The sequence below is a fragment of the Odontesthes bonariensis genome, chromosome 4 (assembly GCF_027942865.1).
Source record: "Odontesthes bonariensis isolate fOdoBon6 chromosome 4, fOdoBon6.hap1, whole genome shotgun sequence".
In the NCBI taxonomy this organism is placed as follows: domain Eukaryota; kingdom Metazoa; phylum Chordata; class Actinopteri; order Atheriniformes; family Atherinopsidae; genus Odontesthes; species Odontesthes bonariensis.
Window position 1 is genome coordinate 28238241 of NC_134509.1, and position 16154 is coordinate 28254394.

At 39.5% G+C, this 16154-nt stretch overlaps 1 protein-coding gene across 7 annotated transcripts in view; it reads left to right on the forward strand.

The window, feature by feature from the left end:
* The window catches only part of add3a (adducin 3 (gamma) a), a 102388-nt gene extending 94068 nt beyond the window's left edge, over positions 1-8320 (forward strand). For 5 of the 7 annotated variants that reach the window (XM_075463828.1, XM_075463830.1, XM_075463829.1 and 2 more), the window contains 2 exons: positions 2742-2834; positions 5312-8320. In XM_075463828.1, the coding sequence (XP_075319943.1) occupies positions 2742-2834; positions 5312-5553 (335 nt within the window). In that variant the 3' untranslated portion in view covers positions 5554-8320. The remainder of the gene's footprint in view (positions 1-2741; positions 2835-5311) is intronic. The other 2 variants (XM_075463832.1, XM_075463833.1) reach the window with 1 other exon arrangement.
* The last annotated feature ends 7834 nt before the right edge of the window (positions 8321-16154 follow it).

Sequence of the window (16154 nt, forward strand, 5' to 3'; positions counted from 1 at the left end):
GGCTTTGAGCCTGTAGAGTTCATATTCTTTCTAGTGTTGTCAGCAACTTCAAATGTTTTTAGAAGATAAGACCCTCAGACAGATATGCTGTTTTGTTGAAGTTGTTAACAAGCAGCTCAGACTAAACATCTGGAGCAGATTTCATGTTGAACTTAAACAGTTCTCTCCCTCCTCGTCCTTAAATCTTGACTCACAGATTGGTTGCAACGCATCTAGAGTTCGAGTTGTGCCCTCTCAGTCCCTCAGTAGGTGAGAAACTTTCGTGTAAACTCAGATTTGCAGCCTGTCTCATGAGCAGCAGTCCCATTGGCTCTTGTATATCAAGCTGAAAACCGCAGCTAAAAACGTTGCTCTGTGTGTAAAGACACGTTGGCAGCGTTGGACACCGTTGAGATTTTCTCATATACTTCAACATATTGAATCATTGCTGGGTCTGTCTGTGACAGAGATCATTTTTATCAGCTGTTCAGCATAGTGAATGAGCTCCATGTGTTAATGTGACATTAACTACAATATTTTCTATTTATGAAGCTTAACTGCTTATAAAAAGCATAAATGTATCAAAGAAAATCAGCATGGTCTGTTGGCATGAAGTTCAACAGCTTTTGAATTAGTCTAGATGCATGGTAACACATCAAACTAGAACTACAATGCATTGGAAACTAAAAACTGAGCTAATAATAACTTGATTTTCATACAAACATTGCTCTGTTTACATTTTCTACCTTATTGAAGAATGTTTAGACTACTGCTCCCCTCTCCTCTGCAGAGGTACGCCCTCTTGTTCAGGCATTAATCCTGCGACCAAGCTGGGAGTTGGAAGTAATCTTCACGGCGTGTTCAAGTGCAATATTTTTTTGTCTAGATGCTGATGGCATGAGGTTAACATAGCAGTGGGCCTTTTTTCATCAGTGGTTCTTGATGTTGGTTTGGTGCCCTCAACACAGATACATCTTTTCACATCAGCCTTTGTTCCCACAGGCTATACTGCTGCCGTACTTGTGTTGTATCTACACACACACACACGATACTCAATGCTAATCATATTAGCTCCAAGTCCTACTGTCTCTCAGAAAGGGGATAAGAAAAATCAATAGAGAACATATAGTGTGCGTGTTGGGAGATGGGGCATGTGTTGATGCATGTGATGGATGAGTCTAAATGTGCTTTTCTGTATGTGCATATGAAAGTTGGTGCACGTTGTGTGTGTGTCTGTGTATGAGAGGCCAGTATGACTAAGATAGCAGACCGAACTGACAGCAGGTCTTCACACCCACCACATGAATGAGGCCCGTTGCTAAGACACTGTTGCCCCCACAGCCCCATGAATCCCCGGCGACCCATCTGGATGCAAGCTGGAGTCCGTCTGGAGGGGCCTGATACATGCGTGGCCTGCACACACACAAACGGGCACATTCATGCTTAAAGGCTCAGCCTGTGATTAGTGTCCTTAACATGTATGCTAATTTGTTTTCTAAACCAAAAGGCCTATTTTCACATTAAATGTGGAAAAATGAGCTAAAGCACACGTTGTGAAGTGCATAAATATGTACATTATATTTGCTTATTTTAACTGTGGGCTGAGAACTGTCTGATGGAGGTTCTGGGAGAGATGCACTTTCTTAAGAGAGAAATTTAACACGACGGGGTGCAGGCAGATTGCATTCAACATTTTAAACTGACTTGATGCTTTAAATCTCAATATTTTGCTTGTCACCCATTTTTTTTTTTTTTTCACAGCATACATGCAGAAATTATGAGCACTTTGAGGTGCACACACCGAGCTGTTCTACTGCCTTGCTCTGTATGCTGTGCTTGGAGGAGCTGTGTGTGACTGTGACAACTTCCAGCTGAATGTGTGCTAATATAAGTGATTTGGGAATGTCACTCACTTACACTAATCAGTGTTTAAAACTAATAAAGATGGTGATGTTGAAGGAAAGCTTAGAAAGCTTAGTTCTGTAAGCTTAGAAAGGACATGAAGTTTTATTTTCAAGGCATCACAAAAATGTTAAATCATTCCCAGTTCTGAACTCAGAACTCTTCTGATCAGGGCTGAACATGATATTTAGATAATGTTGCTGTAACATTACAGAGAGAGTTTGGCCATTTATATATTTCATAATAGTGTAATTCTTTTAAAACAGGTCAAAAGGCTGTTCAGGCTACTTGGATATAACATCAATTACTTTTGAATAGTAGTTGTAGTCATAATACGATTCCAGTGAAACTGAATATACATTTATATTGCTGAATCACTGAGCCATTGCTCATTGCAACAGTGCATTTAGATTTGTAGTGGAGTAAAACTGTCAGTGCAGGGAGACGGAGGCTATTCTGGTGGTCTTGCACGCAGCCATTAAGTTGCTGCTCACAGCATCTGCCTCCTCACTGAGATATTAGGGCTCAACAACATCTCACAAAGGATGTTCAGCCACCCGCAGGAATGAAAGAAAGAGTCACAGCACAATGAGAGCCTGATGATCAGCAGGCTAGGATTTTTTTTTTAAAGTTTTGTGGGAAAACAGCTGTGCATGGCCTGATTCTAACGTGTGTGTTACCACTAATCTCTCAACCTCCCCCCTCCCTCCTTCCCTTCCATCCCCTCCCATCCTAAATCCCTCCAACCTCTCATGCCATTCATTCCTGCTGTGGTCCCTTTACTTTTACCCCCCTCCTCACACACCACTCTGCAATCCTCTCATCACTCCTCATTCCCTCCCCCTGACCCCTCCCTGCAGATGGCGAGCACGAGCTAACCTCTGACGACGGCTCCACTCTCTCTCAGTCTCTGTCTCTCACCCAGTCTCCGCAAAGCACTCCAGCTAAAGAAGGTATCACTCACACAGAGAGACGGAGTCTTTTTCTGAATGATCCTCGCTGCCACGCTCTTTGTCTTTAAAATCAGATGTGTGTCAGTGTATGAGCATGAGGGTCAAAATGCTTTTAAAAAACGCTCACTGTGCAGTGCTTACACTAATTAACATAAATGTATGCTGTACTAATGATTTTTTCATACAAAAGCAAACCTGTCTAAATGAAACTTTAAGTATCTCATTCATATATTCAAGATCTCTCTGCCCTTCTCATAATACATTTTTAATGTTGGTCACGAAAATGTATCTGTGCCCTCTAGAAAATGAGAATGAACCTTAAAAAACACTTACTTTTAGGTCATTACAGCCAGAGCTGCTGGTTATCATTCAGTTCAGTGCAACGATGAGAAGTTGAACAGATATCTTTGAGATGGATAATCCATCAGATTTGTCACCAACCTCGTGTTTTAAAAGCTTTTCCTTTGGGGACATCTACGATTTCAGAGTTGAATGCCAGTTAAGAACTTGTGCAAGGCCACTGATACACTATCCATTTTTTAAAGTATAAATGCTGAAATGAGCAATGTTTGCTTACGATGGATTGATTTTCATTGTAGACAAATATTTAGAAAATGTTCTACATGAAGATTGATACCATTGTCATACATGAACAGGGATTCAGAATACACCTTACATCACCTCTAAAGCTTACAAACGTGCTTTACCTATTGAATTTTTATAAAAGATGGCTGCAGCCAGTTAGTCTCCTGTCGTATGGTTTTACAGCAAGAAATGCAAAGGAATGGAAAAGGGAGAAGTTTATCCACACTACAATCTTTTCCTAACCCTGAACAATACATTTTGTTGCCTGAACCTAATCTCTGTCTCTCCTCTGATTCCTAGAGAATTTCTAGTAGAACAAATTCTGAGAGAAAATCTTTAGGGTTTGGCTCAGAAGGCACATTTATTCCAAAAGCGAGGCTGCATTTGACTAAGAACCCGAGGGCACTTTCCAAATCTTTTAAATAGTTAAATTCTCACTCAAATCAACCCCAACCATAATCCTTAATAATTTAAATTTTAACACAAAACAACCAAATTTTTTCTCCTGATGAGTTAGGTATTTTGAAATGGGGATCTTTGGTGTTTAATTCGCTTTTGGAAAACACCCTCAAGTGATCTTTCTAGGAACTGCAGTTTTGTCAGGTAGTTTATCGTTAATTACTACATACATTGCAGTCTTTTCGGGACACAGAACACTTTTTCTGTCATTGTGCTAAGCTAAGTCAAACCTTCTCATAGCAGCAGCTGCATACTTCGTTGTGACACCGGTGCTCATCTTATCAAATTTATGTCTCCACCAAAATGTGGGAATGTCAGTCTTACATCTACAACTAATTGGAACAAAATCGTCAAAAATCTAATAGTTTTCCTGTTTTTCTTGAGTGTAAAACACAACGCACCTCTTGCACCAATGGCACAAGCGTTCAGTAATGTCGTGACGTTGCATGTTGACTGCTGCTGCTGTTAGGATGGACAGTATTGTGTCTATGAACACATAGGTTCTTGCGTCTGACATTTGAAGGTAGCTGATGTCCTTCCAAGAAACACAAAGATCACAAAAGGCCCCCATTACAAGTTGTAAATAAAAGACACTGTGGGATTGAGTTCCTGTCAGCTTCCTTCCAGCACAAACACGCAAAACCACACAATAGCAATTATCCAGTGACAGCACACTGACTCAGGGGGCCCATATTTTCTGACGCCACCGTTATGAGGTCAGCCAGTTGTTATGCTGAAACCAGGTCAGTTGTTGTACGTGCAGCTTTTTAATGTCGCACTGTGTGCTTAGTTAGGATGAACGTATCCTGAGAAGGCCTGGATGTTTTTGTGTAGTAACATAATAGCAATGTCCTGGATTCCCTAACCTGCAGTTGCAACCCAGAGAAAAAGGATGCGACACTATCAGGCCTGTTACGTGAACATTCATTACGGGAGTGGGTTCGCCCTGCTGTTCAAAGCTCCATTTTGTTAAGTTGAAAGGAGGGCAGACTCTCTGGGCTATCAGGTCACTGGGGTTTTTACACGGGGATATTATGAAATATGTAGAACACTATCCCCCGTGAGAGTGGGAGGAAGTGGAAGCTCAACGCAAAATGAATGGAGGTGGAGTGTTTAGTACATCTAACAAAAGAGCCTCACAATCTCAACTTGAAATGATTCGAGGCTCTGAGGCCAAAAAAAATTAACACTTTTAAAACGTTCTCCTGTTTTGGAAAATATTTCAGCAAAAAATTTAGTTGAGCGCTCAAAACTGTTAAACTTTAAACTGAAGACACCACCGTGAAATGCGTCTTTTTTCATATTACCCATTGTTCTGCATAGGCAAAGTAATAACATTTACTTTGTCACAACAATCATTGGAAAGCATATAGGTGTTTATTAAATGTCTATTAATAGGGTATGTTTTGCCTCTTACCGCCGCCTTCTTTCAGAGAACCACAGGGGCCTGATGAATGGCAAGGACAACCATGATGAGGAGCTGTCAAAGCGCGTCAGTCAGCTGACTACCAGCGTGGAGAGCGTGGAGATCACTGTGCTCTCCGGAGAGAAGATCGAGGAGGCCTTGTCCCCCGAGAGCTCCCCCTCCAAGTCACCCAACACCAAGAAGAAGAAGAAGTTCCGCACCCCGTCCTTTCTGAAGAAAAACAAAAAAAAAGAGAAGACGGAGGCCTGAGAGCAAAGCGTCAGCGGGCGCCCGGGTTGGTCAGGAAGAAGAAAGAGGAGCCACAGCCCCATTTTCTGGTTAATGTCTTTGTTTTGTCCTTGTTTTCAGTGTCTTTTTATGTCTCTGGTTTCTAATTTTCTTTGATTTGATTTTTTTTTTTAACAAGAGGTTTTATGTTCAAAAAGGCAGAAGATCGATTTAACAGCAAAAAATGTTAAAAGAAAGAAAGAATAGATCTCTCCTATGCAAAGAAACAAGTATGTTTGGGAAATTTTTAGGGTCGGTGTGTTTGTCCACAAACAAAAACTGCAGCAGACGAGGGATGGGGGGGCAGATGTTGATGTGTCTACACACCTGATCACTCATGCAGTACTCTAAGCGGGGCTCCTTGGAAGTGTCATTTAAGGTCGTTAAGATCCTAAATATCTGGCTGCTCCTCCTCTTATTTTTTTTTTTTTTCTTTTTTTTCTCCCCAGGCTGAAAACTAAACTTTAAGCCACTCTGGGTATTTCCCTCATGGTCCAATTTTATGAAATGATTGAATTGCAGCATGAGTGTTTTAAAACTGCACAAGTTGAGTCTTTTTTTCTCCCTGAGTCTGCATAGGGATCTGAGAAGCCACATAAAATTTCAAGTCACACTGTAAAACTGGTCTTGAGAAGAAAAGAAAAAACAGCCAGAGGGTTTGTGTTGATTTATTTACTGTGGGAGCAGTTTTCTCTTCATCTGGCTCTCTCACATTCTTCAAGCTACTTTAAGTGCAGGCTTCTGATGCAGGCTTTCTCTTCAGCTGCTTGTGGTTGAACTACAGACGAGTGACGAGGTTTGTGAGACGAGGGATAATGAGGATGAAGCTTGGCAGCCTATCACAATTCTCATATTTATGTAGCATTTTCATATCTTGTCGTCTTCATCTCAGTGTTTTGTTTTTTTTTCTTTGCCAAATTTAATGGAAGAAAGGGGGACAAACAATCTCATTTTAGTAAAGCATCACTGTTTGTTTCTAGTTTCTCATCTCATGAAATTGGATTGTTTTTACTGAACACGAATTGGGTATTAGTCGACCCTGTTTTTGTACTTATTTTTAAGTTTCAAAGAAGTCAAATGTTATACGCATGTTTTCTCTTTTTAGCAAGAACGGAATTTATTTGGCTATGTTCTGTAGTGATGCCTGATTGCTCGAATTATATCCTAATCTTCAGAGCACAAAGTTACTATATAACACAGATATCTGAAAACTGGATATGTTGGCTATAGGTTTTTAACGATATATTTTTACTCTGTTGTGCAGCACTTTTTCTTGTGGTATATATCACACATTTCAGTCGTAAGTGGTTTCACCAGTGAAGGAGATTGTGAAGTATTTGGTAGAAGTTGTGCAAGTAGCAAGTTAAGGCATGGTGTCTGAGAAAGGTCAGGACCGAGAAAGTGGGTCGAATAAGGAAAGAGAGATAATCTCATTGGTGTCACACGTGAAAAAAGATTTCTACTTCTCAAGTATTTTTGCCGAGATACAACATCAAACAATCATCAGTCACCAGCTAAATTAAGAATCATGGGTAGAGTGGAGTGGGGATGTCTTTTGTGTGGTGTGTGTGTTTTGTTTTTTGTTTATTTTTGAAAAAAAAATGTCAAGCCATGTTGTAATTTTCCTTCATTACCTTATATGACAAGGGTTGTGATTCTCATCTGCCTGCTCAGGCATTATGACCCCAATCAAGACCTCGGTTAAATCACCGCAGCGGTTAAATCACCGCAGTGACTGCATCGACACCCCTCAGGCTCCAAAATCTCAACTATCTCAAATAGTTTTACAAGTTGCCACATTCACAGCAGCTTCGCTTCCTTGCTTATTTTGCCATTAATTTCCTCCAAGAACTGGAACATTACTGTAGGAGGTCATGTGAACGTTTTATTTTTATTTGATCACAACGCAAGCCCGGTCATTATTTACAGAGCCTCCCCTCGTGTAATTTCTCTAGTAAACACAATCATGTTGCAACAGTCAGATGACCCACAGCTGAACTCCGCTCAGCCACAGTGTGATGGGTTGCTACATATCCTCCCCCAACAGTTTAACTAGATGTACCAATATCCCAGCTAGCAATGTGAAGTATTGGATTTGGGGTGGGAGGGTGCAGGGGCGCATCTTTAGCTGTGTTAAATGATAGCTTTTCGGCTCTGGGCAAGGAGCTGAGGTCACACAACTAAACGTAGGAGAAGGTGTGAGTTTGGAAATGGAAGTGCATATATGTGTGTGTGTAGTAGAGAGGGGCAGGGAGAATGGACAACCTGACACTAACACACCATGTTTTTATCACTCAGACTGTCTTATTTTTCTCTCTTCCACTGCATCTCTCCTTCTGGAAATGTTTTCTTTCATCTTCCATTCGTACTGCAGTACATTTTTTTTTCTCTTTTAGTTTGCTGAGAGCACTAGGCTTCTTTTTCTTTTTTATTAACCATTTTATGAACGGAAATTGTTCCCAGATGAACTGAATGTGCATTGCATCCATTTTCTCCTTCTCTGTTTCCAACTGTTTGCACCTTGCTTTACTCATGCCTCTCTATACACCTTTTTTTCTGGTTAAAAAAATAAAAAAAAGATTTAAAAAAAAAAAAAAGTTAAAAAAAAGAGTTTCGCTTTGGCATGCCAGAATGAGCCAAGCTACTTTGTGACCTGTGAAAATCCTATATAAATGGTTATCTAATGGAGTTGCTTTTAGATGTATTGCTAACCTGTGTAAATTCACAAATAAAACTGTATTTTAAGAAATGGAAGCTCATTTTTTTCGTTTTTGTGCATCACATTTCATTTCATTCGAGTTAAGTTCAACATAATCCACGCACTTGTTTACTTTGCCATATCATGGATCGAGAGGAACGTGCTCACAGCAGCTTGTGACACAGTTGTGGGGACCTATGCCGACACACATTACTTCACACTGAATGTGAAAGAAAAACATTGACTGGTGCCTTTGAAATCTGCATTCATTATGTTAACATGAAAATGTATATTATGCATGTGTGAATAGTTCAAACTGAAAGTTTTGACACCGATTTACATGTGAGTGTGAATGGGACGGTCATGGTAAATGCAGAAAGAGAGAAATTATGTAAAGTGGACATTTACCGACGCCATGTGATATGCGTTATGCCATGATCTTTTGGTGATCAGATACTGGAATTTAGAAGAAACCTTATGTAAGAAGATATTTCATTCAGATGGTACACTGCTAATTTCTGGTAATTTGTCTTCTTCTTTCAGCATGAAACTCTTTTTACTTTTGTGCTGTAATACAGTTTGCCATTATGTTTACTTTGGGACTTACGAATCAAAGCATCTTTTAAACCAGTTCCTTGAAAACACTATAGTTCAGCATTTATTCGCTTTGTTGCTTTGGTTTTTATTGACTGTTGTTAAGCATTTTATTATTTCCAACAATGGCTACCAATGTACTTGGAAATGGGCCATGGACTATGAAATATGTATGAATACACCCATATACATGCAGACTGTTACTGCAGTTCACATATAGATGTACAACATGACTGGGAAAGTGTACTCCACCCATTCGAGCTGCATTCTTTTGCCTGACTCACAATGAACAATTTAAAGTCCCACTCCAGCACTTTTAAATCCCCTTAAAAGCTCATATGTCCCTAAAAACTTTACATTTGAGTTTTTGACTGGAAAAAAATGTAATTTAATGCCCTTAAAATTATTTTCTATATGATCTTATGGTCTATGAATATGCTAATCTGACCCCGCCCATATCTCCACCCACCAGCAGATGACACTGTCCGCAATGTTTATTCTGACACTGTTTACACAAGACTCTTTTCATTTTGGGGTAATTCATTGTAAACGTTTGAATGAGAGCACGATTGTTAAGAAGAGGAGATTAAATTAAATGCAAGGTTGCTTACATGCGGACGTATCAGAATGGAAATGCACCTCTTGCTGGTCAACGGGATCTCAGCGAGCTCGGTCTGGGTGCAGCAAGCTCCCCCAGCTGGTGGCCCTCGCAGCTCTGCCAGCTTGCAATTGTTGCTTGCGGCTGAGAGCCGCAGCTCTTCACTTGGCCTTGCTTTCTCTGTTTTCTCCGTGTAGCTTGTGCTAACTTCTACTCTATCTTGCACTAGCTTGCTCGTGGTACATGAGTAAAGCCCCATCCACACACACAGAAACAAGGGTCTCACTTCTGTACCCAAAGGCAGAGAAATAACCTGTGTGGTCAAGTAATGATCCTTCAAGTAAATACTGTTGACCTATATTCAAATGTAAAGGTACAAAATCGTCTCTGACAACCAAATACTGTTGCCTTTCAACAAATGTTTCAGATCTCAGCTCTGACCTTTGTGTTTCCAGTCTTCATGTTCCTCCTGTGCCTGTATGCTGTTTTTTCTGGGTACTTCGTCTTACTGTCAAAAACATGCATGTAGATTGTAAATTGTCTGTAGGTGTTGTGGCTGTTCCTGATAAACATCACATGGCAGATACGTTACTGTACCAGTGCACAAAGGCACAGTTTTGTCTCTAGGGATGGAAGAATTATTCTTTTTAAGCTATCACCAAGGGAGCAACAAATCGTAACAATTTTCAAGGATCAGTGCTTGTACCCTTTGATAGTACAGCTGAAAGGACAAAGCATATGTACCTTTAGGCTACTGTTCGTGGATTTTTTTTAGTGTGCAGCAAGTTGTCAGGATTGGCTCCCCCAATACTTTATGCGAAACATGCAAGCTGTCTGACCTCTGAGAGTGCAGGTGGTGCTCTGCAGATTCAAGGAAGAAATCATTCTTCTTTGGGGCGGTCGGTGGCGTAGTGGGTTAAGCAGGCGCCCCATGTACAGAGGCTATAGTCCTCGCTGCAGCTGTCCCTGGTTCGAGTCCCGCACCGGATGGCCCTTTGCTGCATGTCTTCCCCCTCTCTCTGCCCCTCGCTTCCTGTCTCTCTCTCACACTGTCTATCCATTAAAAGGCATAAAAAGCCCAAAAAAAAGAAAAAAAAAAAAAAGGAAGAAATCTTCAGCGACGGCATGGATGGCTGATTTTGCTCCTGATATGCCTTGTAACACATGAAAAATATCTCTCGGATGTGTTAACAAGGTTAAAGAGCAAAGATGGATTTTAAGCAGTGAATCAAACGGATGCTCTAGAACAGTGTTTCCCAACCGGGTGGTACGCGTACCGTTAATATTTAAATATTTTTTAAAATATTTAAAAAAAAGAGAAATGTTACTTGTTTAAACTAGATAACAAAGGAAGATTATTTTGATTTAGTATTTATACTATTTTGGTTAATTATTTATATTTCAAGAAAATGTTTTTTATTCTTAAAACATTCTTAAAAAAAAAAGAGAGAAAGCCTGAGAATTTTATGTTCAAGTTAAGGATATTAAATAAAATGATTTTCATGTAATAACCACTGTGTTGCTCTACTTTTGGAGAATCATCGCACGCGTTGTATGTGTGAGGGGGTACTCGTGGTGTGACAAGAAGGCTCAGGGGGTACTCAGGCCAAAAAAGGTTGGGAAACACTGCTCTAGAACCAGATGTACCATCTTTTTTTTTTTGTTCCAAACTTGTTGCCTTTAGTCTCAGCTAATCCTCCCATTGAAATGGCCGTATAAGCTATTTGTTCATATCTCTGGAAACTGCCCATAACAGCATCCAGTAAAGTAACACACCAAAACTTTACTGAAACACTTTTGAGACTTCCTAGTTATGTTTAGGTGATATCATACGTTGATTAGAGTTAGAAAAGTATTGATTAGGGCTGAAATACTTTTTTTTTTCTTTTGTAAAGTTGTCACTTCCTGTTAGCTTTTAAAAAAAAAAAAAAATCATCCCTTGGTTAGGGTATAAAACTATTTGTGTTAAGTTAGAAAACATTAATGACATATCGCTTTGATGTCTTTGTGAAAATTAATGATCATATTATTTCTAGAGTTCTCAAAATGCTAACGCAGTAAAAAGTATCAAATCTGTGTAGTTTTATGCTGTGTTCCATACACAAACAGCCTCACATCTCCTTTGACCTGTCCCTTCTTTTCTGCATCAAAGTTATTTAAGTAAAAGTGACAATTGCTCAAATTTTGTTAGCTCCAAAGAGAGCTACAAATTCTCATAGACCTGGAGTTACATCACCAGTGTTTGAAGTACACAAAGAAACTCAAAACAGAGGCAAAGAAGCATATCTTTAAACTCGTGCTTTAATTTCTTAGCAGACACACCAGTACACTGGTTTAAATGCTCAAAATGCACATAGAAGGCTCTGTGTTGATCTAACACAGAAACTGTAGATATATATAATCAGAGCGAAGTCGATTTTGTTTTAGCAAAGAGTGAAAAAAAAGCCCCGTCTCGCTTTGTCCTCAACACCAGCACTTTGCTTGGAACATGTTGGGGATTGAAAGATTTTATTTCACACCAAGCAATGGCCTTTTTGTTACCTTAACCAAGATGTTTTTGTGCCTAAACATCATCGAAGAAGAGAAGAAGTGAATTGGAAAAAAGTTCCCTTACAAATGAATGAAACCACAACGTCCAAGGCAGACAGAGTGAGAAAAAAAAGTTATCTCACTGGAGTCAAACCCAGGTCTCCAAGATGAACTAATAACTTGTAACCCCAAAGTTTGTTTAGTGTTCATGCATGTTTCTGGTGCATTTGCCAAGAAATGGTATGTGTCGGTGGCTTCTGATATCATGAAAGGATAACTTGAAGAAGTTCCACTTGAAGGAGTCAAAAACCATAAAAATGAGCTGCTGCTTTAAGTTCCCCCTGCTGTATCTGCAGACCCTTCTTATCATCAAACAGTCTGCTTCACACTTCACAGGCCTGTCTCATATTGGTGCAAAGCAGTCACGGTCACAACACGACATGGACTGTCCAGTGTCCCACCACTTGAGCCTGGGTGCCCATAGGAACAGCCGTTGTGCCTTTACTGTATTTATACTATAAGATGCAGACCAAAATATGCAAAAACAAAACATCAAGACCGTGTGTGCTGTCTCTCAGTTCTTTTTTTTTTTTGTATCTTCCATTTAAACAGGTATTTGGTGTGTATTTCTGTTGTAAAACTTGCTGCACTGTCCTCACCTTTATCTTGTTTTTGTTTGCTTTCGATGCTGAGCTGCTACAGATATTACTGCTGGTCCACTGTGGACTTACAATCTCTTCTTATGATGTCTACTGCTGGGGGTGACTTTTTGATATTAAAAAGTCAATATATTCAGCAATTCTCTCGTCACTTTACTGGAGCTTGAGCTTGAGCTCCAACTGATACTAGTTCAGAGTTTTATATATTAAGTTAGTTCTGTTTTACACTTTAATAAATGCTTGAATATTTAAATGTTCAAGAAGAAACTAATTTGCTATTATTTTGGAGATTGAGGAGTTTTTCCACAAAAACTAAAACTGAGAATGAAAAAGCACTTTGACTGGATCGTTGTATCTAGAAGCTTGAAAAAGAGGCAGTTGAGTGTGTTGATGAAAGAATGAGATGAGGGAAACTTGATTATTGTTTATGTTTTGCATATATATCTATATATATACATATAGAGAGAGAGAGATACAGTATATATGTATATAATAATGTAATCCTGTCCTGTTGTCAGTGAATGTGATATCTGTATAAAGCACTTTATGAGGCAACTCTCCTGTTGTGAACAATAAAACTGAATGAGCTGTTGTGAGAGTGAGTATTTTGTTGTCTTATGGTTGAAATTGTGCCTCTTTCTGGTTCGGTATTTAGATTTTGTTTTGATTTTTGTTTTATGTATATGTACATTAGACAGGACAATGATAAACAGATTTAACTATTAATCCCATTGTAGTTTCATGTGTCCTCTCTCAACATGATAACTTGAAAATATATATTTATCAGTTCTTTTTCCCCCAAATGCTGTAATGTGTTCTAAGTTGCTGTCAATTTGATCAATTAACCAGAAGTTCAAAACTACTCAATTGAAAAATTGATTTAAATTATTTTACAACCTAATTTGCAAAAGAGTTGAGACCCTGTACAACATGTGAATAAAAATAAAATGCTATGATTTGCAAATCTCAAAAACATATAATTTGTTGAAAGTGAAACATTTTAGCTGGTGAAAGATCTGGACTGTAGGCAGGCCAGTCCCTCACCCTGACTCTTCTACTACAAAGCCTCACTGTAGTAATAGATATTTAGCATTGTCTTGCCGAAATATGCAAGGCCTACCCTGAAAAGGACAGTATTTGAATGGCAGTATATATTGCTCTTAAACATGTATATGTACTGTATATACCTGTCAGCACTGCAGGTGCCTTTGCAGATGTACAAGTTGTCACTTCCATTGGCACTAATGAATGCCCATAACATCAGAGATGCAGGCTTTTGAAATGAGTGCTGATAACAAGACGGATGGTTCCTTTACTCTTTAGGCCAGAGGACTCAGCAACCATGATTGCCCAAAATCAAAACTTTGATTGACCACACTTTACCTCAGTCCATTTTAAAGCTTTGGTCCAGAGAAGACAGCATTGTTTCTGGATCATGTTCACATATGGCTTCTTTTTTTTATGATAAAGCTTTAACCTTAATTTGTGAATGGGACAATGAACTCATTCTTAATGATTTTTGGAAGTGTCCCTGGGCCCACACAGTGACTTCCAGTGATATAATCATCCCTGTTTTTAGTGCAGTGGCATCTGAGGACCTGAAGGTCAAGTGCATCCCATATAGTATTGCTGACCATGTCCCTGTCACACAGAGATGCTCCCAGATTCTCTGGATTTTTTAAGCTATGTATTGCATATCATCAGGTACTCCAGATGATGGGATATTCAAGGTCTTTGCAATTTCATATTGAGGAACCTTATTCTGAAATTTCTCTACAATTTGTAGACACAGTTTTTTCCCCCTAACCTCTGCCCATCTTTGTTCTGTGAGACTCTGCCTCTCTAAGGGGCTCTTTGCATAGCCTGTCATATTACTGGCCTGTTTCCATTGAACCCCCATTAGCTGCAACATGTCACTTTTTGCAGCCTTATGTCGCCCCCATCCCAACTTTGATAAAAATGTCCTATTTTCAACATTTGGTGTTTTCTGTTTCATTGAGATTGAAATGTTGGTGTATTTGCAAAAATACGGCATTCTGTTTTTATTTACGTTTCACACAGTGTCCCAACTTATTTGGAACTGGGGTTGTACATTTTTTGTAAACTTGAAATAATTATATAAACATGAAATATAGTGTCGGGTGTCCAATTCTGTTTAGACATAAGGACCGGCCAATATCACAAACCCAGATGAACACAGACACACAAACATTATACAGAAATCCATCCTATTGCATCGTGTTCGGTAAAGAGGGTTTTCTCTGCTACTGTCCAGACTGCACCACGCTGCGAGTGTCAAAATGATAAACCTACTTGTGTCCAGATGGATGAGCTGTTGGGGGGGTGTGTGGAAACTATGATAGGCCTTTTTTTGGGAAGACAACCCCCACACACACTGTCTTTCTCACACACACAAGCGCTTACATCACCCCATACCATGACACACCCGGCTAGACACCCCACCAATCAAAGCCTCACAGTTCACCAGAGACTGTAGTGATGCCCAGATGCCACTGTGATGAATGAGGGACAGATAAACAACATAAGGGATCAGTTAGGTCTGAGTGCAAATGCACACCACAGGGGACCACCCACACAGACACACACTCGTGCAAATTCACACAAATGCTGCAAAGTGGTGTTATTTATGTTTCTCATGCCTCCTCTGAGTGAAACTTGGATCTTAACTCGATGACGGGCCGTGAATTTGATAGCTTGTTTTTCAGAATATCCTAATTTTTTTGATAATGTTCATGTCTTTCCTGATATGAGCTCTTGAATTGTGGATGCTTTTATCAGACACACGCGCCAGAGGGGTGACTTCATGTATATTCAGCAGGGTTATGCAACTTACATTCATGCTGAGAGTTAAATGAAAAGAAATATTTATCAGCTTTCATGTTTTGCTGGTGCTTAGTGAGCAGCTGCCTGGCTTTTTTAAATCTCATAGTGACAATTTAGGTTCTGGGAAGTCTGCTAATGGGACACAGACCCCACTTGCACTTCCGCGTTTTAAACATATTTTATATTGAGATTTACAAGTGATGGTTTTGAGGGTTTTTTTTTATCCCAAGACCCTGTTCTAAGCTAAGCCAAACAGCTGTAGCTTAATAGTTGCCTTTCCATTAACAGCAGCTGCATCTATCGGACTCAATAGCTGTTAACTGTTGATATAAGCTTGTCAGTGTCTGCATATTTCACGCAGCATTTTCCTACTCGATCAAGCTAGCAACCTGCAAGGCAAAAAGGTGCATTTTGTTGAAGTTTCATATCATGCAATTAATCAGGCCTACTTAGTTAATTCACTGGATGGTTGTAAAGAGTTCGATATTTGCTTTTTACAAAGGATGTTCATGTCAATTCAGTCTCAGCTTAGAGTTTGTAGTTATAGTTTGTTTCACAGCACAAAACGCAAGTTTCAAAATTAGTACACTGTCTGGGCTCAAATATCATTGATGTCTGACTTTTAAAATGATAACGTGTACTTTTTGCACTGTGTAAAACT